Below are 24,172 nucleotides of genomic sequence, written 5' to 3'. Positions count from 1 at the left end.
ATATCTAGTTTCAGAAGGGTAGCGCCTTTAAAAATGCGGGGAATTGTTTTAGGATTAATGGATGTCTAAGGAACGGCTAATAAATACACAGCAGAGAGCTTTAGTGCCATCCTAAGCAGAGTTATACCCTTCTAAGTCCACTGAAGGTAATGGCCTTAGAAGTGTGTAAGTATACATAGGATTACATTGAAAATTAGTTATTGAAAATAGCTCTACCCTACTACAAATGATGTGGTGACAAATTATTTTACCCACCAATAGATTTTAAACTTTATGGTTGACTGAGATGCTCTAAACGAATGACAAATAATTGAGCTCAAAGAACTAGAAACACTGAAATTCTGTTGGCTAAATGGGAAGCTACCATAAACTGTCACACTCTGACTGGCCCCTTACACTTTACTAAAGAAACAATTTCAGCATACTCCTGCACACTCCTGCATTCTGGCCTTCAGAATCATGGATGTTGTATATTCAGTTTATTGACATGGTTGTCCATTTTTACTTGTCATCATAAAATCACCAACCTCTACTCTTCATGTAGCACAATATACAGATTTGTATATTTCCGTACACAGTAATTCTTTCTAGTTTGAAGAAAACACATATATAGAAGCATGCCTTTAAGAGGAGTGTTAATTTATTCTGAATTGGTATAGTCAATTACCGAAGAGACTCAGAGGGTTGGGGTGTTGTTTTTTTTGCAGAAAATAGAGCACGTTTTCTGACATGATCGTGAGTGGGTTAGTTTGCAAAGGTAGTGGTGAAGGTGGTTTGGAGGGCCTTGCAGATTATAGGATGATCATACTACTGTTAGTGTAAACCAGGCTTTATCTAAATAAAGAACTCGGATTCCCCAAGGACAAAATACAAGGGAAGCTGAAGAATCTTTCCATGACTTAGCCAACATTTTTGATCCCAAGCTGGGAATTCCTATAATAAAACTAGAGGAGGGAGAAGACACTCAAAATATAGACAGGGAAATTTTCTGAATTTATATTTTTAAGTACTTGAAACTAAAGAGCTTTTCTTGTTCCCTATTTTTGGAGCAGAAAAGTTATAAACCAAGAGGAAAGGTTTTAATAAATAAAGATTGCATACCTGAAGTAAGCAGTTCAAGTTCAACAGTGTTCTTGTAATGCATACAAAGTTGTTGTAGTTAATTGAGGGTGATGTTCAAATATCAGCAAGTGCATCACTGCATTTGTGTCCTAGTATACAGTCTGAATTATTTGCATAGTTTGTTGTATCTTCCACCTTGTTTGCTTTCCATAGGCTGAATGCCAGAGAAGGAGAGAGTGAAAAATGTTACATCCTACCACATTAGAAAGGAAAACTATGTTATGAGAAGTAACTGTTTAAGGGGAGTTACCTCACGGCATGGCGACAGGCTACAGGAGTACTGACAGAAATTGTTTAAAGCAGGGGTGGGGAACCTTTTTCCTGCCAAGGGCCATTTGCACATTTATGACATAATTCAGGGGCCATACCAGGTGTAGATCTCCTGGTGTGGGGGGAAGAGGCTAGGGTTGCCAGGTCTCCAGCCACCACCTGGAGCTTGGCAACCCCAGGGGAGGCCACACAGAGAAGGCCTGCAGGGTGCCCCCACTCCCCCCTCCCAGGTGGAAGGGCAGCCAGCAGTGGGCCCGAGCAAACGAGGTGCCAGGGGGGCGCAGCCCACAGTCGATTGGCAAGGGAGGAAGGAAAACAGAGAAAGAGGAAAAGGGAGGGAGGGAGAAAGGGAGAAAAAATGGAGAGAGAGGGAGAAAGAAAGAAAAGGACGAAGGGAGACAAAAGGACGGAGGGAGACAAAGAAAGAGACAGAAAAAGAGGGAGAAAGAGAGGGAGAGAAAGGAGAAAGAGTGACAGAAAAAGAGGAAGAAAAGAGAGAAGAGCCTCCCCCCACACACACACACCCGCGCATGCTGGCCCCGTGCGACCGGGCCCCAGTCTCCATGCCCTCTCCTCCCCAGAGTCCACAAAAGGCCCCCCCCCGAAGCCCGATCGGCTCCTGCATGCATGCTCTGCCGTCGGGAGCCGCCAGCCTCTTTCCCCCTCCCTCTCGCTGCTCAATAGCCGACAGTCGGCGAGAGGAGGTCCAAAGGGCGCCACAGCGCCGCTGTAAGCCAGGAACACCCTCTGGGAGGGCCACCCTGCGCCCCACCTCTGTAGCAGGGCCCCGGAGCTCCGGAGGGCCACAAAAAATGTCCTCGGGGGCCGCATACGGCCCCTGGGCCTGAGGTTCCCCACCCCTGGTTTAAAGCTTCTGTTCTTCAGTCTGTTCAATCCAGTTTTAAAATTAAAAAATGTAGGCAGTACATGCTTTCTTTGAAATGATGCTGTGTTCCTTACACACAGAATCTCCACAGTATTAGGAATCTTTTTAGTTACATTCATGTCTGGGTTAGCCCTCATGTATATTTTTTCCCTATCAGTATGGTTACAAGCAACCATTTCATATGGTGTTATATGAAGCTGTGCAAACTTAGCTCTAACACGTGATCAGAGACTATTGTAAAAGTATCAGTTGTATGAAATATACTGTTGAGGAAAGGATGGACATTGAACTATTGAACAATTTAACAATTAAATTGTTTTAACCAAGCCTTACATTTTTCAGGGCTCTAGACTAGATGATCAGAGATGTGCACCACCAACAACTGTCACAAAAGGACCAACTGTACCTGATGAAGATTTCTTCAGCCTTATCTTGAGATCCCAGGGAAAGCGAATGGATGAACAGAGAGTCTTTCTACCTTCCAGTTTAAAGAGACCAAGTTCTAGCTAATGGACTTCTTACAAAGCACATTACAGAACAAAAACATCAGGGGATTATGTAGTACTGTAACACAAAACAACTTTTTTATTTTAGATACAGACAACTATGCCTTTAAAGAAAAAAATATGTAAATTTGCAGTGTTCAAAATGCTTCATAAATTTACATAATAAATGGTACAGTTGTTGCTGCCAGTGCTTGAAATTGTACGTCTAATAAATGTAAAAAAATTGTATAGGGCACTGTTTTTGTTTTATTAATGATTGTAGTGCTTGAGGTACATGTCACAATTTGTGAATTTTTTCAACTACAATTGTGATCAAGTAGGAAATTGTAGTTTGGTATCAATGTGTTTTTCTAGCTTCTACTGTATAAAAAGTCTTAATCATAACAATATTTGTTTTTTTAAAAAACTTGGTAAAATAAATTTTAACTACAGGCTAGACCAGCTTTTTTCTGTTGTAAGTAAAGAGAAAGTAGAAAACTCGGTTTAAGTTAGGGGTACACAAACTGCTTTAATTCTAAAGAACAGTCTGCTGAGGGATTATTAAGATTACATTGCAAAATCCAACCTAAAAATCTGATCTTGATCACATTCTCCCTGGTGAAACATGTCATAGGCTAAAAAACCTCACATCCTTAGCAACAACCTTTGGAAGCATGCTCTCCTCCCTCCCATGTCTCTGCTGGTTAACACACAGTTTGAGGTGTGTAGCCATGTTGGTCTGCAATAGAAGAGCAAAATTTGAGTCCAGTAGCACTTTAAAGACCAACCTGATATGAAGGAAGCTTTGACTCTCCAAAGCTTATACCCTGGAAAGACCTTCAAGGTGCTACTAGAGCTAGCTTTTCACTCAATCTTGCCCAATTTCTCCTTCCCCACATGGTTTTTGAACATACAGGTCCAATGATTCCAAGCCTAAGGGACAAAGGGGACCCCCTCCTGTTTTCACCAGTGGAAACACTGGCTGAACCCAGCCTACTGTTAAAGCTTTTGGTTTTATCTCTGTATGGAGCCTGTTGCTTGCTTTTTTATTTGCTATTCAGAATGTTAAAAATGTTAATGGGGGGAGAGATGTAGTGCAGCTTAATTCCATTTCTTCAGGTGAGTTGAACATGGAACAAAATAAGAAAATCATGTTGTCATGGAAGTTTTTATTTTGCTTGCAAACAGTATCTGCAAAACATCTTATAAAAGGTGTCTTTGGTTTTCAACATTATTCTGCCACAAAATGTTTTTTCAATGTGTTAAAACTGTTGTAGGGGACTCAAATACTTGCTAAACATAATTTAGGTCTTTGACAACAATATATTGATCTAATTAAAATGTAACAAAGTACAGGGTGTTGACAAGTTGACTTAAGCCTATGAAGTAGTTTACTTGAACAGCTTTTTTTTTTACAAATAGACATGGGGGGAGGGGATTCACTGGTACAACTGGAGGTCTATCAGGAAGCAGTATTCCTCTGATTTTGTTCCTGCAATGAGAAGATTTCGGGTTTGAGAATGCCTTTGTGTGCATCTGCAAATTCTAACCCTTTTCAGATTATGTGCAAGCTACCATTTCTATTTCTGAGAGAAATCACAGCAAGTAAACCAAAACAGTCCAATATTAAGCCTTGCTACTTTTGTAATAGAGAAAATATATGTAGAATTCTAGTCCTTAGTCAGTATTAACTATAACTAGCACACATCAGGGCTACCTTTAAGCAGTTTGAAGCCAATGTAGTTGCTACTAAAATGTGGCACACAACAGTTGACACTAATAAGGGAAAAGGGGGGGAAATCTCATGGGCGGTTCTTAACCAATCTTTAGACTATTAAGCTCAAATCTTTCTTTTTCTGTGAAGCTGATTATTGAAATTTACTCTCCCAAGTTCAACATGAACAATAATTTTTTCATTTTAATGACTTGTTAAGTAATTTTCACGTGACCCAGACCAGATGACCAAGCTGCAAAAATTTAGGGATTGGTATCAGTACTATTAGGCTAAGCAGATTTTAGCAGGTATTTAAAATGCAGTTTTCAATCATTTATATTGCATTAAAGGGGCAGCTATTTCTCTCAAAGCATGGTTATTACTGTAGCCTCTGTACAGTCATACATATGGGTTCTGCACAAGTTCTGTCTTCAACTTCCAACAACTGCCCCTTATTAATAATCCATATTACCTTTTACTTTGATTTTTTTTTTTTTTACAATAACTAGATTAGAGGTGGGGAACGTCAGGTCTGGGGGGCGTATAAGGCCCACAAAATCATTTGGTCTGGCCCTTCATGGGTCCTGGCAGATCTCTAGTTCAGAAGGATCTAAGACTGGCAATCCGCCCCCTCCCACAGACAGGAATAGCCTCTATTCAAGGCGGATGTGAGTTTGTTTTGCTGAAAAAAGGAACCTTCTTTCCCCTTTGCAGAAGAGTCATTAGCTGTGAAGCTGCTAGGACTGCCCAAGAAACTGTGTTAACCCTTTCCCAACTGGGCCGTGGAGAAACGTATTCCCTCTGTACTACAAGAGGGCTGGGGGTGGAAGTGGCGACAGTGGAGGAGTTAAAGGGGGCAGGGCCAGAATGCGTGGGGAAACTTCTTAGCCAGTGTGCCCTCATTTCATCCCTGCAGGCAGAGGTACCAGGAGCTGGCTATAGAATCCGGCCCCGACCATGCGGAGCAGGAGTAACTCTGGCGTGCAGCTGGATGGCTATTTCCAGCTGGTGCAACAGACCATCCTGTGCCACCAGGTGGGCAAGTGCGCCACCGGTTGGATGCCTGCCTGCTTGCCCGCACCGGGGGGGATGTCATCTGGGCAGCTGCCTGCTTGGGGCTTGGTCAGTACCACCTCTTCCTTCTGGTTCTTTCTCCTCTAAGTCCTACAGAAGATGTGTAGGGTGGGAAAGTGCCGGATCGGGGTGTTACTGGACCGGGCTCCTTCGCCTACAAGCCCCGAGTGGCTTGTTGCTCACTCCGTCTTGTGTTTGCTGCCCTGCCTGAATCTCTTGGGCCCAGCTGGGGATGGCAGAGCTCAAAAGTGAGTCGCTCTACATGGCAGACATTCGGAGCCGTCTCTGGTCATGCCTCTTGGCTAAATGTTTGACCAAATATAGCAGGCTAATTTTTAAGTTGATAATTTTGTATGGCCAGTGAATGATATAAATATCCAAATGGCCCTTGTGTCAAAGAGCTCCCCAACCTGTCTCCACCAGTTGGAGGCTGCTTTGGTTTGGTCAAAAGTTTTCCAAAAGACAAAACCTTGAACTCCAGGCTTTCGCCCCAAGTCCAAGGAGTAGCTGCCACCAGCCCTTTCAAAAGATTGAGCTCCAGGGGGAAGATAAGGGCAATCCTCTCCCAACTCACTCCAAAATTGAGTGCAACGCTTACCCTGCAAGGTAGAGGCCTGCCAGGGAAAGATTACACTCCCAAAATATCTTAGGTTTTTGGTAGGTGGTTTTACACTCACACAAGGCACTTAGAATTTAGGCTTGGAATCCCAAAATCACAGACACAAGCCATTTAAATGCTAACAATTTATTTATAAGATTCAAGCTGGTTTACAGGAAAGAAAAAGTCATGAAGTGTTAAGCAAGAAAATAAACTGTTTAGCATCTCTAGCTAATACATTCAAAAGCCTTTTTGGCTCAAAAGGATTGGCAAAGGTTTCTTGCATCAGGTTTATAGTTACCAACTTCCAAAGATGCTTCCAGCATTCAAGAGTTTCAAAAGGTTGTCCAAAGGTTTCTCCAAGCAGGTCAGCTTGACCAGAGTTTCCCCGTAGGGCCAAAATCAAATGGGTTGTGATGCAGCCAGCACAGCCTTCCTGCTGTACCCCCAAAGCATGCATAGTTTTCTCAAGGGTTGGTTTGTCCTTATATTCGTTTTCTCAGTGGCATGAGCTCATAGAGGCCAATTGAGAAAACACAAGCACTTAGCTGTTAATTAATCACTTGGTCAGAAATTGCTGACTCATTCAGAGATGTGTTCAGGTGAGGAAGCCTGCAGAACTACCTGCACCTGGACATTGTCATGATGGCTGACCATTTAATTACCATGGCAATGCACGGCCTTGCATTCCAAAAAGGGGAAAGGTTAACTAGCACCAGCTGGGGCTTACCTTTCTCCCTCCACAAAAGCAGTTTTCAAAAGGAAACTTATTTTTCTGGTCTAAAATCCTAATAACACAAAATTCATAGGCCTCCCAGGCCTGAACCAAAAAAAATCATGCAATCCAAGAAATTAAGAGACCTCAACTTCTTGACACCTTGGCAGACAAAAGTTTCCCCACCCCTTAACTAGATAAACATGCTTCAGAATAGCAAATGAAAGCTGAACACCTCATCTATGCTAATTTTACATTTATAACATTAGTATATAAATGTAACTAGAAAGTGTGAGGGTCTGTATGCCTGGCCTTTGGTAGGCCTTTGCCTTGTATACTTCCCCCCCCCCCCGGACTCGTAAAAGCAGTCCAGGTCTCTTGACTTTCCTTGGTTCAGGCGCAGCGCCTGACAGGCCCCAGGTTGGAATGTCTCTCCTTCTTCCCACGTCCCTCCCTTGCCCTCACTGACACCCTTCCACCACTGTGGCCTTGGTGGGTAGATAGTACTAACAAGCTCTGAGTTCTTTTGATGTTTTGTACCATGCACAATTATCTCGTAGGTTCCCATAATACACGTTTGACATCTGCTTCCCTGTAGGGGTTATAATTCTGTCTTTGTGAATTCGGATTCACTTGCAACTTTACCAGTGTAAGACTTGTACCACTTGAAGCTTCCAATAAAGATCCTTGTTTCTGCATGACAGTCTGAGCAAGTGGTTTTATGGAATTTGCACAGGGAGGTCGGGAACTCTCACATTAAGTTGCAAGTCTCTGCCGCGTTGACCTGCTCCTGTACCGTTCCTGGACAGCTATGGCAGGCAACGGGGATGACAATGGCAAGCCGGACAACGGCGACAAGAAGGACGATGCTGAACCCAAAAAGCCTGATCTACCCCCTTCAGAAGGGAAGTCGACTGGGAAGACGCCCAGTGGAGCCGACTCCAGGTCAGGTTTGGGAACAAAGTCCAAGCAAACTCGCTTGGAGAGCTGGCTGGAAACTCCCCGGCATTGGTCGCTCTCGAAGAGCGACGCGCAGTCAAGACGGACTGTGGTTCACGGGCTGGGGTTCGAGGACGATCCCGCCCGAAAGGAAGCCCTGCTACTTCACCAGATGGATGAGGAGCGGCTGCGCTGGCAGACAGAGCGCCAGGATTTACTGGATCGGATGGATACTATGCAAGCAGTGATGCTGGAGATGGCCCAAGCCATGGATGAACTGAAAGTTCAGACTCCACCCGTGGCTCCGCCGGACGGAGGACGACAGCCACCCGTGGCCCCCGCACCTCCCATCCGTCCCGCTCCACCGGCTCGCAGAGATTTGAAAATCACGTATGACTGGTCGAGTGACCAGCTAACATTTTTTATGGTGCAAGTGGACGTTTTTATGCGCGAACAGGCCCGGACCTTTACTTCGGAGGACTCCCGGGTCCAATACGTGGCTTCTCTCCTATAAGGTGAGGCGGCCGCCTGGATGGTACAGCAGTATGAGCTCCGCTCCCCGGTCCTGCGAAGCCTCGATGACTTCATGGTCGCCCTTCGACACCGCTTTGAGGACCCGCATTTGGGTGAGCGAGCAAAGACTGCCTTGCAACAACTGCGCCAAGGGACTAAATCAGTTACGCAGTATGCAAGCGAGTTCCAGTCGCTCTCGAGTCGAATTTTGGATTGGAGTGAAGCTACCAGGGTGCAGTGTTTCCGCGAAGGGTTGAATCCGGAATTGCAACACTGGGCTTTCATGCAGGGCAACCCTCCCGATGTTGAAGGTTGGGTTCGCCATGCCGCTGACATCGAAAACCGAAAGCAACTGCTGCTCCTGTCCCGACAACGCACCGGACGAGAGACCAAGACCCGTGGAGACAGACCCGGCGGTCTCGACCCCCCTCGGGGGGAGGACCCTCCATGGCTGAACGCCACAAACGCTTTGAGAGCGGGGTCTGTCTCGTTTGCGGGGGGAAAGGACACTTTGCTTCTCAATGCCCTTCACGACCCGGACGTCCGGGACCGACTCGTCCGGCTACGACCGAACCTGAGAAGCCCCCTCCCGAGGGGCAACCTCGCCACCGGGGTGGCGCACCGACACCGAGCCGACGAAGCGCGCCCTCGGCCTTGCACGCCCGCACCGAGGTCGAAGCCTCGGACTCTGCCGGCCCATCGGGGTCACGGATTACAAAGGAAGCCTTTGACTCATCGGAGTCTCGGATTACAAATACCACAGCCGCTTCCTCCAGCGAAGAGGAGGACTGGGACCTGCCGGCAAAAAACGCCGTCGGTCTGCTGTAAGGGGGGCTCCTCAGCAGACCGCTCCAAACGTTGTGCACGGAGCTCCACTAATGGTAAGCGCTCAAGAGGACAATGTGTATGTAAAGGTCAATCTCTCACTGCCAAAAGGGGGGCCCACGTTAGAGTTTACGGCCCTAGTTGACTCGGGTTGTGCCCGCACCATGATGAGCGAAGAGGCTGCCCAACTATTGCGCGTTAAGCGAAAGCGGTTACCCGAACCCATCCGTTTTTCCCAGATGGATGGCAGTGACTTTAAAAAGGGACCTGTAACCCACCGCACCGCAGCAGTCGTCATGGCTATAGGGGAGCATTGGGAACGCCTTTATTTTACCATTGCCCCCATCGTCGCACCTATTGTGTTAGGGATGAATTGGTTGCTAGGGCACAATCCCTCCATAGACTGGGTTGAGCGGACGCTCACCTTTCCCCGCAACCCGTGTGAACTTCATGATAAAGACCGAGTACTGCACACTCCCGCAGCCGCCCTCGTAGGGGCCCCTTCTATCGGACTTCCACTGCCCCAGCTTCCCAAAGAGTATTCCCAGTTTGCCGATGTGTTTGACGTGCGGGAATGCGACGAACTGCCCCCCCACGGGAAACGGACTGTGCTATCGAGATAGTGGGGGACGGCAAATTGTCCAAGGGGAAGGTCTACCCCATGAGTCCTAACGAAAAGGCGGTGTTGCGAGACTATTTGGACACCAATTTAGCACGGGGCTTTATCCGCCCGTCTAAGGCTCCATACTCGGCCCCCGCCTTCTTTGTCAAGAAAAAGACGGGAGATTTGAGACTGTGTATTGATTTTCGTAGACTGAATGCTGTCACTCAGTCTAATGCATACCCCCTCCCTCTCATTCCAGACCTTCTCGCACAGTTGAAAGAGGGCCGAATCTTCACCAAATTGGATTTGGTGGAGGCCTACCACCGAGTCCGCATACGAGAAGGGGACGAACCAAAGACTGCCTTCTCCAGTTGTTTTGGAATGTTTGAGTATTTAGTGATGCCGTTCGGACTTTCGGGGGCTCCGAGTGTGTTCATGCAGTTAATTAATGAAGTGCTTCATGCTTTATTGTTTCGCGGGGTGGTGGTTTTCTTGGACGATATTCTCATTTATACGAAAACCATGGAGGAGCATGTACAATTGGTGCGCGAAGTGCTGCAGCGGTTGCGCGAGCACAAACTGTTTGCCAAGGTTTCTAAATGTGATTTCCACCAACCCTCCATCACCTTCTTGGGGTATGTAATTTCCCATCAAGGCTTGGAAATGGATCCCAAAAAAGTTCGGGCGGTAATGGAATGGGACCCCCCCACCACGCGCAGACATTTGCAGCAATTTTTGGGCTTTGCTAACTTTTACCGGAACTTCATCCCCAATTTTGCCCAAGTTGCGCTCCCCCTCACTTCGCTCCTGTGCACGAAAGGGAAAGGAGTGGGGGCTGCCTTGCCCTCGGCTCGGTTGCAATGGACGTCGGACTGCCAGCAGGCTTTCGATACGCTCAAGCTGCTTTTCTCGTCCGAACCCGTTCTTGCGCACCCTGATTGTGAAAAACCTTTCTTGTTTCAGGTCGATGCCTCCGACGTAGCCATGGGGGGGGGGGCTCTCTTGCAACGGGACGAGAACGGTCAGCTGAAACCTTGTGCCTATTTTTCTAAAAAATTCTCCCAATCCGAAATCAACTGGGCCATTTGGGAGAAAGAAGCCGCTGCTGTTAAACATGCCCTAACCATTTGGAGGCATTTTCTAAGGGGCGGAGACCCCTTTTGAGGTTTGCAGCGATCACAAGAATCTAGAGGCTTTGAAGGGGGCTAGAAAGCTCACCGCCAAACAGATTCGTTGGGCACAGTTTTTTGCCAAATTCCGCTTTGTCCTGAAACATGTGCCTGGAAAGGATAATGTGTTAGCGGATGCTCTTTCCAGGCTTCCCCAGTACCGCAATGACGTTGATCGGCTGGTGGATTCCCTATTTACCCCTGAACAGAGAGGGGAAGTCTCGGGACTCGCAGTAACCACCCGATCCCAGTCCCATCGCCAGGATGTTCCTCCCCTCAAAGGAATCCCGGAGGCCTTCCAACAGCGACTCCGGGACGCTTCTCTGAGGGAGGCGGATCAGCAGATTCTCCCCGCACAGCTCGACCAACAGGGCTCCTTGTGGTTGCAGGGGGGTAAGCTTTATGTCCCCGAGGTACTCCGAAAAGAGGTGCTGGGACTGGTTCACGGGGCCAAACTTGCGGGGCATTTTGGGTTTGTAAAGACTTTGCATTTATTGCGGCGTCAATTTTGGTGGCCAGGTATGAGGGCCGATGTGGAGTTGTATGTGCGCAGCTGCCCCATTTACGCCACGGCCAAAAAACGGATGGGAAAGCCTCCCGGACTCTTAAAGCCTCTGGAAACCCCGACCATGCCCTGGGAAGTGATCGCCATGGATTTCATCACGGATTTGCCCCCAAGTCGGGGAAAAACTGTACTGTGGGTGATAACAGACTTATTCTCCAAACAGGTTCATTTTGTTCCTTGTGCGGGACTACCATCGGCCCAGAAGTTGGCTAAACTGTTTATTAATCACGTGGTGAAGCATCATTCGATTCCGAGGAAGGTCCTCTCCGACAGAGGGGCTCAGTTCGTAGCCAAATTCTGGAGGGCCTTCCTAAAAGTCATGGGGGTGGAAGAACAAGGACTTTCTTCAGCCTACCACCCCCAGACCGATGGTCAGACCGAACGTGTCAATGCTGTTGTAGAATGCTATCTAAGGTGTTATGTCAATTACCACGAGGACGATTGGGTGGACTTACTGCCTTTTGCTGAATATGCCTACAATAACGCCCCCCATTCCTCCACAGGTTTCAGTCCTTTTCACGTGGTTTATGGAAAGGACTTTGGACCCTTTGGTTCTCCTAACATCACTCCTGAGCTTGAGGGAGTGCAGGAGATTCAGGATTGGATACAAGTTGTGCAGAGCACTTGGCCCTGGCTGCAAAAGAACCTGGAGAGGGCCAAGCGCAAGTACAAAGACCAGGCCGATAAACATCGGTCTCCGGGGTGGGAACTCAAGGTGGGAGGGCAGGTTTACCTTTCCACCAAGAACCTACGGTCACTTCGGCCTTGCAAAAAGCTTAGTGACAGGTATGTAGGTCCTTTCTCCATCACCCGGGTGATCAATGACGTCACGGTAGAATTGGAACTCCCTAAGTCTCTTTGTGGGGTGCATCCGGTGTTCCATATCAGCCTGCTTAAGCCGTACGTCGCTGCCCCTCAGTTCCACCCCCTCCCTAAGTCTGAAGTTCCTACAGTTGTGGGAGGGGAATCGCATCTTGAAGTTTCTAAAGTGTTGGACTCTAAACTGAAAAAGGGAAAGCTGTTCTATTTGATCCGCTGAAAGCACCTGGGGTCCGCCCAGGATGAGTGGGTGGCTGCTCCCCATGTGGCGGCTCCCCGTCTGGTTCGAGAGTTTCACTCTGCCTATCCCGACAAGCCTCGTCCGCCCGGACTCGGGGGAGGGGGGCCTTAAGGGGGGCAGAATGTGAGGGTCTGTATGCCTGGCCTTTGGTAGGCCTTTGCCTTGTATACTTCCCCCCCCCCCCGGACTCGTAAAAGCAGTCCAGGTCTCTTGACTTTCCTTGGTTCAGGCGCAGCGCCTGACAGGCCCCAGGTTGGAATGTCTCTCCTTCTTCCCACGTCCCTCCCTTGCCCTCACTGACTCCCTTCCACCACTGTGGCCTTGGTGGGTAGATAGTACTAACAAGCTCTGAGTTCTTTTGATGTTTTGTACCATGCACAATTATCTCGTAGGTTCCCATAATACACGTTTGACATCTGCTTCCCTGTAGGGGTTATAATTCTGTCTTTGTGAATTCGGATTCACTTGCAACTTTACCAGTGTAAGACTTGTACCACTTGAAGCTTCCAATAAAGATCCTTGTTTCTGCATGACAGTCTGAGCAAGTGGTTTTATGGAATTTGCACAGGGAGGTCGGGAACTCTCACAGAAAGGACAAATTGTTTCCCTAAAAGTCACTATCTCCGGTTTCAAGTCAGTGGTATTTGTCTGCATGGCTCTAATAAGCTGAAGTTCAATCAAGGAACTCTCAATGCAGTGGTGGTGGAAAGTGCTGTCAAGTTGGAGCCCGCTTATGGTGACTCCATAGAGTTTTCAAGGCAAGAGATGTTCAGAGATGGTTTGCCATTGCCTGCCCCCATGTCACGACCCCGGACTTCCTTGGTGGTCTCCCATCAAAGTATTAACTAGGGCAGACCCAGCTTAACTTCTAAGTTCGTCTTCGGTCTTCTGTGCAGTCCCACATTGGGACTGCGCATGCACAGGCCAGCCACCGGAACGACTTCTCATAGCTTCTATATGGTAGATAGAGGGCGCCGTCCTCTCCACGCATGCGTCAGCTTTCCCGCCCAAGTGACGCGACGTTGGAGGGCGCTGCCCCCTTTCCCTCAGTTCTTTTTCTGCCGCCTTCGGATAAGGTTTTTCTCAGCTTTGCATCGACCGTGAGTCTAAAAAAAAAAGAAAAAAGAAAAGAGACATTATTATTGTTTTTGACCGCAGTGACGGTCATGGCGCAAGCCGTTCGCATGGCGCTTTTCAAAAAGTGCACGCAATGTGGCAGTAAAATGTCGAAGACCGACGATCATGCCCTCTGTGTAATTTGCTTGGGAGAGGCCCATAAGGTGGGCTCTTGTAAAATCTGCTTACAATTTACGCCTACTGCCCGCTCTAACAGGGCTGCGTGGCTTCAATCGGCACTTTACCAGAAAGCTTTATTTTGTTCTGATTTGCCGACCTCGTCAAAATCGGTCGCGCGGGAACATGCCCCCCGTTCCGAGTCCCTCGGTTCCGGAAGGTCGGAACCGACAACGGGCTCGAAAAAGAGGCGTCCGTCATCCCCGAGCCTTAAAGAGAAGAGGTCTGCCTCGGAACCGGTGCATAAAAAAGTGAAGGAGAAGACGAAGCACCTGGAGGCTCAGGGGGATAAACGGCCGAAAAAGCGCTCGGATCCGAAGCCCTCGGATCCGATAGGCGCCGAGAGGCTGTCTACTCCTCCGCCTCCGTGCACCCCGTCTCCGATCATCGGATTTGAGTCGGAATCGGAGCTAGATCTCCCGGACCTCTCTTTGGGTGATTATATGGAGCCGCCTTCCGCCCCTGAAGCTTCTGTACCGATGCAGACACAACCAGTCATTCCCGGTCCTTCGGTTCCGGTACACCAATACCTGACACCGCAGCAATGGTGGGGACCACAGTGGCCACCTCAGCCTCCTCAGTCTCAGTGGCCTAATTACCCTGCTTACCCATGGTATCCTGTCCCACAGCAACCACCTGTCTGGCCGGTGGTTCCTCCCCAGCATGTTAACCAGCCTCCACCTCTTAAGGAGCCCCAATTTTCCACGCATGAAACAGATACAGAATCTGAACATGGCTCACAGACATACTATTCGGAGCTGGGATCAGAGGCTACTTCAGATCTTTCCCCGGATGACACTGTGGGTACATCTGCCTCATCTTCACCATCAGATGACTATAGATCGTTTGCAGAACAGATGTCAAGAATGGCCAAATCTTTGGACATTTCAATCCAGCCAACCAATCCAAAACCCAAAGAGAAGATATTATCAGCTCTTTATTCTGAGCATCCGTCTGCTATTGCCTTCCCGGTCCTGTCTGATTTTATGGATATGGCAAAGAAGTTGTGGGAGAAGCCTTCTTCTATCCCCTGTACGGCAAGGAAAGTGGAAAATCTATACAGGGTTCAACCTACAAATTGTGAATTTCTCTTCTCGCACCCAGCTCCATCATCATTGATTGCGTCTGAAGTTCAGTCTAAACAATGACAAGGTGGTCATGCTGCACCTGTGGACAAAGATAGTCGGAGGATTGACTCTCTTAGTAGGAAATCTTACTCGGCGGATGCCTTAGGTTTTCGCATAGCAAATTATCAGGCAGTGATGGCCGCCTATCAGCTGTTTTTATGGAAAAGGATGGGTGACTTCCTGGAGCTATTGCCTGACGAGGAAAAGTCACTTGCCAAGGTGGTCATGGCAGAAGGATCGAAATTGGCTAAACATCAGATGAACGCTGGTCGCCACGCTGCTGACTACTCAGCTAGGGGAATGGCTGCCGCTATTTCGTTACGTCGCTTTTCTTGGCTCAGGTCTACGAATCTATCACTGGATACCAAACAAAAGATTGAGGACTTACCTTTTGATGGGCAAATGCTTTTTGCCACCTCTACTGATGAGACACTGGAACTGCTACGGAAACAGAAACAAACTGCTAGGTACATGGGTGTCACAGCCCCCCCCCCTTTAATACCCTACTATAGGAATCGTTTTCCTTACAAAGATCGTTACCAACAGCCTCGGTTCCAGAAGCAAGGTCCCTCTACATCCTATGGGCAACAGCAACAGCAGCAGCGCGCTATCAAGCTTTTCAGTCCTCCAATAGGCGGAGGCCATATAAGAATTGGTCCACACAGCACCGTTCTCAATCTCCTCAGAAGCAGGGGGCTAAACCGGCCTTCTGACTGGGGGACATTGAAGTAGGGGGGAATGTTATATTTGGTGATCGCTTAGTTCCCTTTATACAAGCTTGGCAAGAGATCACTACTGATTCATGGGTTCTTTCTATTATTCAAAACGGTTATCGGTTAGAATTTTTACATATCCCTCCCATGGGTTCTCCTCCGTCCAGTGTTTCCCCCCCAATACCTAGTTTGATGGGTTCCTTATCAGAGCTAGTTCCCAAAGGTGCTGTTGAGACACTTTCTCCAAGTTTTTTGACCCCTGGTTTCTACTCAAGGTTGTTTGCTATCCCTAAGAAGGATGGAGGTCTTAGACCCATCCTGGATCTTCGCCATTTAAACAAATTTCTGTATGTTCAAAAGTTCCGTATGGTTACATTACAAAATGTGTTGAATTTATTAAAACCTGGTTGGTGGTACGTGGTGCTTGATCTTAAAGATGCTTATTTTCATCTATCTATTTCCCAGGAGCATCGCAGATTCCTTCGCTTTGAAGCGAGAGGCATCCTTTACCAGTACCGAGTCCTCCCTTTTGGGTTGGCTACAGCCCCTAGGGTCTTTACTAAGTGTTTAGCTGTAGTGGTATCTTACCTACGGACACAGGGGTGCACTGTGTTTCCATATCTCGATGACTGGTTGATTACAGCTCCCTCCCCTGAGAAGTTGGTGAGGCATAGGGACCTCGCAATTGCTTTGCTAAAAAAGTTGGGTTTTTTTTATTAATTTTCAAAAATCAGTGTTAACTCCCTCGTCTTCAGTTCAGTTTGTGGGGATGTCATTGAATGCCACCCTAGGTAAAGCCTTTTTACCTGCTGACCGTAAGTCTCACATTAAGCAACCGGCAACAACAGCCCAAGCTATGCGCTTCCGATCGGCTAGATTCATTCAGGTTTTGTTGGGTCAGATGTCCTCCACCACAGCAGTGGTTCAATTCGCTAGACTCAATATGCGACCCTTACAAAATTGGTTTGTTAGGGCGTACAACCCCATCACTGAACACCACTCTAAAAAGTTATCTATACCTAGGTCAGTTTTGAGGTCGCTTTCTTGGTGGAAATCTGATGCTAACCAATCTTTAGGAGTGCCATTTGGCACGTTTAGTCATTCGGTAGTGGTGACTATGGATGCTTCCAATTTGGGTTGGGGAGCACATTGCCAGGGTTATTCCACACAAGGTTTATGGTCCGTGTCTGAATGTTCGTTTCACATAAATGTGTTGGAGCTAAGAGCAATTCGTTACGCTCTCATTTCATTTACAGATGTGCTACGCAGCAGAAGCGTTCTGATACAAACAGACAATACAACTGCGATGCACTACTTAAACAAGCAGGGAGGGACCGTTTCTCTGTCGCTCTGCCAGGAATCAACCAGGATTTGGAAATGGGCGATCAGCAACAAAGTGTCTCTGCACGCCATTCACATATCCGGAGTGAAGAACACTCTAGCCGACTCATTAAGCAGGGAGTTTCTACTGAGACACGAATGGTCAATCAAATGGGAATATCTCCTTCCAGTGTTTCGGGTTTGGGGATTTCCTGTGATAGATTTGTTCGCTACGTCAACCAATACGAAGGCCCCCTCTTTTTGCTCCAGGGCGGGTCACGACCCAGACTCAATAGGAGATGCGTTTCTAGTCCCCTGGAACGAGGGCCTCCCTTATGCTTTCCCGCCAATCCCATTAATGACGCAGGTCCTAAGCAAGATCCTCCTGTCTCATACTCACTGAAAATTGGTTGCCCCCTTTTGGCCAAGAAAGGTGTGGTTTTCCCTCCTTCTAAGGATGGCAAGCAACAGGGTTATTCAGTTCCCACTGGCCCCGGACCTATTGAGTGTGGGCAATATGTTCCATCCAGACCTGCGCAAGTTGCGCCTTGCGGCATGGCTTTTGAATCCTCCGGACTAGGTTTTTCTGATAAGGTCCTTGCAGTTATGCTCAATAGTAGAAAGCAATCAACCAGGGCCTCTTATTCATTTAAATGGGATCGTTTTTCTAGATGGTCTTTGCATAAAGGTTTCGTGCCTCAATATTGCCCTTTACCTAGTTTGTTAGAATACCTAGTATCGTTACATGAAGACGGTCTTAGTGTATCCTCTATAAAGGTGCACTTAGCCGCGTTATCAGCATTCCATGTTTGGATGGATGGGGTGTCTGTTTTTTCCCACCATACTTCTAAAATGTTCATGAAAGGTTTGGCTAGATTATACCCCACTGTTCATAAACCCATTTCACAGTGGTCGTTATCATTGGTTCTATCCCAGTTAATGTTGCCACCCTTTGAACCCTTGCATAGGGCCTCCATAGCTCACCTGTCCTATAAGGTGTGTTTATTAGTAGCTGTGACATCAGCCAGATGTGTGGGTGAGTTGGCTGCATTGTGCTGTGTGCCCCCTTTTTTGCAGTTTTTTCCCAATAAAGTGGTATTAAAGCCTAGTTTGAAGTTTTTGCCTAAAATTGTCTTTTCTTTACCGGTCTTCTTTCCTAATCCCCAAACTGGAGCAGAAAGAGCACTGCACTCATTAGAATTGAAAAGAGCACTACTTTATTATTTACAAAGAACTGCTCATATTAGAAAATGTACTTCTTTATTTGTTTGTTTTGCTGGACCCAGAATGGGTCTGGCCTTATCCTCTCAGTCTATTTCTAGATGGATTGTTCATACTATAAGGTCTTGTTATTCACAAGCTGGTGTACGATGCCCGGAGTTGCTGCAAGCTCATTCTACAAGAGCTCATTCCACCTCTGCTGCGCTGCGTCGCGGAGTTCCGTTGCTGGACATCTGCAGAGCGGCGACGTGGTCCTCTCCGGATACCTTCATACATCACTATGCAGTGGATGCAGCATCTAGACAGGATACAGAAGTTGGGAGAGCGGTTTTACATTTGTTGTTTGATTAGGAGCTCTATACCCACCTCCTGGGTGAGTAGCTATTTAATCTCCCAATGTGGGACTGCACAGAAGACCGAAGACGAAAACAGAGTTGCACTTACCTGTAACTTCTGTTCGTCGAGTTGTCTTCTGTGCAGGCACACATCCCTCCCTCCTGCCCCGCTATGAGCTCTTTATGGTATTTGTGTTTGTTTTCAGAAGTTTGTAGCGGCTGGCAGACTAAAGAACTGAGGGAAAGGGGGCGGCGCCCTCCAACGTCGCATCGCTTGGGCGGGAAAGCTGACGCATGCGTGGAGAGGACGGCGCCCCCTATCTACCATACAGAAGCTATGAGAAGTCGTTCCGGTGGCTGGCCTGCGCATGCGCAGTCCCAATGTGTGTCTGCACAGAAGACAACTCGACGAACAGAAGTTACAGGTAAGTGCAACTCTGTTTTTTGATTAGCTCAGACTAGCCTGGAGCATACCCAATTTAGTGCAACAGACTTTGAACCTGTCAGAAATAAGCAGCAAATGACGTTTATCTAATATCACTCTTCTCTCTATAGAAAGAGCACTAAGAAGTAAAAAGAACTTGAGACCTCTAACCTAGAGAAAACAAGAATGTATCATTTCTAACTTTCTTTTAATATAGCTTTTGAAAATTTCTGTACGTCTGGTTGCAAAGACAGCAACCCTTGCAACATTCTCTTTTGTCTTAAGATTGACCAAAATTGTATAGCCTAGAACATTTCAGGTATTTATTACTCCCAGAGTATCAGATTTAAAATAAGTGATTAACCCCTTGCTTTGTGGGCACTGTATGGATCTTTCCAACCTTTGTACCAAGAGGGAAAGGCCTGTATGTTTGTGCTCCTAACAGCTACAGTACCTCAATAAAGACTGAATCAGTTGAGCTGAACGTCATGATCCTGCAATATGTAAGGGAGATTATAAACAAGACTTACAGTGAAGCTCAAATTTTCTGTAATCTTCTGTGAGGGTTCCTTTAATTCACATGAGATACTTTCATTCCTCTTCTCAAATCCTTCTATTGTCTCCAGAGCATCTTGCTTCACTTTCTTATCCTCTGTAGAGTTATACTTTGCTTCCTCTTCATTGCAATTTGGAGGTTCTTGTGCATGGCATGGTCTCGTTGGTTCAGCTATGTTTATTTCACCTAGGCTTTGACCTGTGCTGTTTTTCTGTACTCTGTCAGTCTGAACCATTGGTTTGCTATACAGTCCAATCTGTAAAAAGTGAAATATTAGTGAACCATATAATGGAATAAACAATATCACCAGACATCAGAAAAATACTAACAGTGCAATCCTACGTTGTTGTTGTGGTTAAAACTGGAATACTGCTGTATACAATGACACTGCAAATGGGGTATCAGCAAATAATCAGCAGTCAGTTTATCATTTATTATTATTAAGCAATTTTATTATCCTGCATTTCTACTAAAGGAGTACCCCGGATGGCTTCAAATAAGAAAGGTAAACTAGAATCCTATAAAACCAACAAATCCTGTAACTATAGCTAAAAGTTGCAGATAGTGAAGAACAATCGGCTAAAATTATAAATTCACCAATATATAAAGCAGCAGGGTAACACAACATTTTAAATAAAAACAGAAACAGCCTAAAACATGATATAAAACAGGGCAGTCTACTGCTTCAATCCTGGTGGGGGGGTTGAAGCTCCTTAGAAACCGGCACGACCCCGTGCCAGTCTCTGTGCCACTTTACCATGGCACCAAGTGACACCTATGCTGGCGCAGAGGCAAACATGCCAGGGAGCCAGGCCAGCTTCCACCGCCAGTGCAGCCATGGCAGCAGGGAATTCCCGGAAGGGAAAGCCCATGCTGGTGTGGCGGGGGCATTCCTGGGGGGGGGGGGAAGCTGACATTAGTCAGCTTCCAGTCCCTTTTCAGCCCAGGAACACCTCTTGCTGCTGCAGTGTTGCTATACCACCTTTTTTTGGTAGTGCAGCCCCATTGTTTTCTACGGGGGATTTTTTTTTTTGCCTTTTCCATCCCCCCCCCTTTATTTTTGTTTTGCAGTCAGGAAGCCTCTGAGGAGGCGACGTGGCTTCACCACTCCCAGCCGCTGCATATCCACCCTACACCCACCCACCCCAGGTATAGGCTGCCTGACATTCAGCAAGCCTCCACTCTACTTCAGTACACAGAAAAACAAACCTAAAAGCCGTATGGGAAAGAGATATCTTCAGATTCTGTCAAGAGTCCAAGAATGAGATCAGCATCCCTCTAAAAGTAAATTTAACCCATTTTTTATAACATAACTAGCTATAATAATGATTGGAGTTATTTTAACAATTTTGCAAAAGGATAGGAAGGAAATTACAGAAAGCATGACAACATTCAATTTACTTTCATATGAAACACAAGTTTTCTACAAGCCAGTACTCTATATCTCTGTTCAGCTTACCCCATGGTCATCACGGTCTTTTTTTTCTGGTTTTACTTGCAACTTATCTTCTTCTAAAGACAGGTTACTCTAAAACATAAGGTAAATTTAAATGAAATAGTGCATGTGTACTTAGGGATAACTCCCATTAAAAACATTGAGTTAAGCATGCATAGTATCAGGCTACAAGTTTTTTCATCATGCAATCCTAGAGAAGCTTTTGTAGAAGTAAGCTGAATGCACTCCAGCCCCACAAAATGATATTTTAACTGTTAAGATGTTCATTCCCCTTAGGAATACCATGCTGAAATGCTGACCTACATATTGCCCCTTTTCATGAGAAAAATACTTTCAAGTGGATGATTGTTTTTAAAAAATTCATTTTCTATGGCTTCCTTTGGAACAGGCCATTAATTTAAAAAATAAAAACAATCCAATTTGCACTACTTATTAACCCAATTGATGTATCACCTGTTTAATGTTACTGAAAGCATATTATTTCCCCCCACTTACCTTGGTTGCCACTTTGGGATGCTCTTCAAGTGGCGTATCAAGCACATCGCATGCTCGCAAAATGTCAATGTTGCTTTTGCTGCCTTCTTGAGATTTTTGGCATTCGTTTCTTGCTTTCGAAGCATCTCCTCTGTCAAAAGGCCCTCTATTGATGCAGTCAATACACCCCACAGAGTAGTTGACTCTACTGTCTGCTCCATTTGGTTGGTGATATACTATAGGTTCCTGTCTTTTCGAGTTGCTTGGTGGAAGTGAAGGAGGCTCCTGTCTCTCTTGGTAGGTTAACTGCCTTAATGAAGTAACTGATCTTCCTGCCCCATAGCAGAAACTCTGTAACAGACATATCTCTGTGTAAACACCCTGTAAGTACTAAGACATCCACTTTTAGTTGCTATTCCTCCTTTTTACAATCTTTAGATTGAAAGTCTTATTTATTTTGTTGAGAAAACAAAATGTAAGAAGATTATAAATAAAGTAAAATACTTAAGAACAGTATAAAGTAATAAATACACCCAGACCAAACTGGGTTTGTACTAAAAAGGCAAATGAAAGACAGTATTTGTTTTGTATTAAATGCATTAGAATTTGTTAAAAATAAGGGCAAGAAAGCAGCATTTATATTCCTCGATGCATAGAAAACCTTTGACAATATTTCCTGGATGTTTTTAATAAAAAACATTAAAATCGTTAGATTGGGATGAGCATTTTCTAAAGTGGATCCAGAGTATTTATACAAAACAAAAAGCAAGGATTTTGATTAATGGAAAATTGATAGAAGGGTTACAGATTGATAAAGACACAAGACAAGGTTGTCCACTATCATCATTATTATTTAATCTAGTGAACACATGAAGCTGCCTTATACTGAATAAGACCCTCGGTCCATCAAAGTCAGTATTGTCTAGTCAGACCGGCAGCCACTGTCCAGGGTCTCAGGCAGAGGTCTTTCACATCACCGACTTGCCTAGTCCCTTTAACTGGAGAAGCCGGGGAGTGAACCTGGGAACAAGTGCTAGCAAAAAGGATAAGGAGAGATCTTAGAATTAAACGCTTGCAGGTAGAAGGAGAAGAATTCAAACTGAAAAATTTGGGCAATATTCTGGACATAAAATTAACAAAAAATGAAAATAATTTTAAGACACCTTTCGAGACAAAAAGAAAATGCGATTGGATGAATCACAGGATTCAAGGTGACAGATGAAGCAATAAAATATTTGGAAATAAAAATATCTGGACAAAATAAAACTTTGGGGGTTACCGCACTTTGTATTCCCAGCAATGTATTAAGAGTTTGAAAATGTTATAAAAACATCGCTTTAAAAGGGTTTTTGGATACCACGGCTAATAAAGGGTTGGAAGACGTCTTCACAGCTAAAGGGGCCAAACAAAGTGTGAACAGTATTTTTTATAACGCTTTCAAACTCTTAATACATCGGTGGGAACACACAGAAAGTGCGAACAGTATTTTTTATAGCATTTTCAAACTCTTAAAACCATATTGTCTGGCGTATAAGACGACTTTTTAACCCAGGAAAATCTTCTCAAAAGTTGGGGGTCATCTTTTACGCCAGGTGTCGTCTTATAGGGCGGGTGCTGAAACTTCCGAGCCGGACTGGAGAATCTGCCTGGGGAGCCGCCTCCGCTCTGTGTATGTCCGCTGGAGGAGGGAGGGGAGGCGAGCCCGGCGAGGGCACTCGCTGCCCGGCTGGGAGTCGGAGCCAGGCGCGCCGGGGCGCACGGAGGGAAGCGCTCAGCCGCGCTCCGGCGGCGGCACCAGGCAGGCGGGCGGCTGGCTGGCCGGGGCGGCCACTCTTCCCGCGTCCTTCTCCGCCTCCTGCCCACCCGCTCCGGCGTCGCGACTGCAGCCGCGCCGCGCTCCAGCCCAGACTGAGGGTGGTTCGGGGCTGAGCGAATGCGGGCGGGGGGGCTGCGCGCTCCTCCTCCTCGGCCCCCCCTGCCTCCCTCCCTCCCTCCCCGCCTGCGCGTTGGTGCGTCTGGCTCCTCTCTTGCAGCGCGGCCAAGAATGTGACCAACTCCCCAGGCGGGGCTCTTCAAGGAACAGGCGCTGCCTCCCCCCGCCCGGCTCCCGGCCCTTGTGCAAAAGGCGAGCGAAGGGGGGCGGCAGGGGAGCGCGCGAGGGGCGGGCCTCGGCTGCGGAGGAGTATATCCCAAACTCTATATTTTAACTGGAAAAGTTGGGGGTCGTCTTATACGCCCAGTCGTCTTATACGCCGGACAATACGGTAAATCGCTGGGAATACAAGTGCGGTAACAGCCTTTGTTTAAAGATAACTATAGAACAATGAGGGGAAATTGAAAGGGATCTGGAGAGATGGTCAAAATTAAAAATTTCATGGGTGGGAAGAATTTCCACAATAAAAATGAGTGTTTTGCCTAAACTCAATTTCCTATTTCAAATGCTGCCAATTCATCTGAAAAAAAAGACTGAAAAATTGGCAACGACAATTAAATTCATGTGGAATGGTATGAAACCAAGAGTCAGATTTAAAATACTGCAGGATAAAAAAGGAAGCGGTGGCCTGGCTTTACCAAATTTGAAATTGTATTATCTGGCAGCCAGATTGGTATGGATATCAGACTGGATCAAAAACCCAGAAGCAAGACTGATGGAGTTGGAGAAGGCGGATATGAAAGGACTTCATTTGGATGAAAAAAACACAGAGTCTCGGCAT

At 46.5% G+C, this 24,172-nt stretch overlaps 2 protein-coding genes across 2 annotated transcripts in view; one reads left to right on the top strand and one right to left on the bottom strand.

The window, feature by feature from the left end:
• The window catches only part of GPSM2 (G protein signaling modulator 2), a 43,083-nt gene extending 40,104 nt beyond the window's left edge, over positions 1–2,979 (top strand). Inside the window, exon 14 of the mRNA XM_056844150.1 lies at positions 2,621–2,979. Within this exon, the coding sequence (XP_056700128.1) occupies positions 2,621–2,788 (168 nt within the window). The 3' untranslated portion in view covers positions 2,789–2,979. The remainder of the gene's footprint in view (positions 1–2,620) is intronic.
• Positions 2,980–4,192: 1,213 nt separating this feature from the next.
• Positions 4,193–24,172, bottom strand: part of CLCC1 (chloride channel CLIC like 1) — a 47,282-nt gene continuing 27,302 nt past the window's right edge. The window contains exons 9-12 of the mRNA XM_056844151.1: positions 21,480–21,809; positions 20,988–21,056; positions 19,503–19,784; positions 4,193–4,255 (exon numbers count right to left, since the gene is read on the bottom strand). Of these exons, the coding sequence (XP_056700129.1) occupies positions 4,226–4,255; positions 19,503–19,784; positions 20,988–21,056; positions 21,480–21,809 (711 nt within the window). The 3' untranslated portion in view covers positions 4,193–4,225. The remainder of the gene's footprint in view (positions 4,256–19,502; positions 19,785–20,987; positions 21,057–21,479; positions 21,810–24,172) is intronic.

This window comes from Euleptes europaea, chromosome 2 (assembly GCF_029931775.1).
Source record: "Euleptes europaea isolate rEulEur1 chromosome 2, rEulEur1.hap1, whole genome shotgun sequence".
NCBI lineage: Eukaryota > Metazoa > Chordata > Lepidosauria > Squamata > Sphaerodactylidae > Euleptes > Euleptes europaea.
The sequence above is the reverse complement of the archived record's forward strand: the minus strand, read 5'-3'. Positions and strand labels throughout refer to the sequence as shown.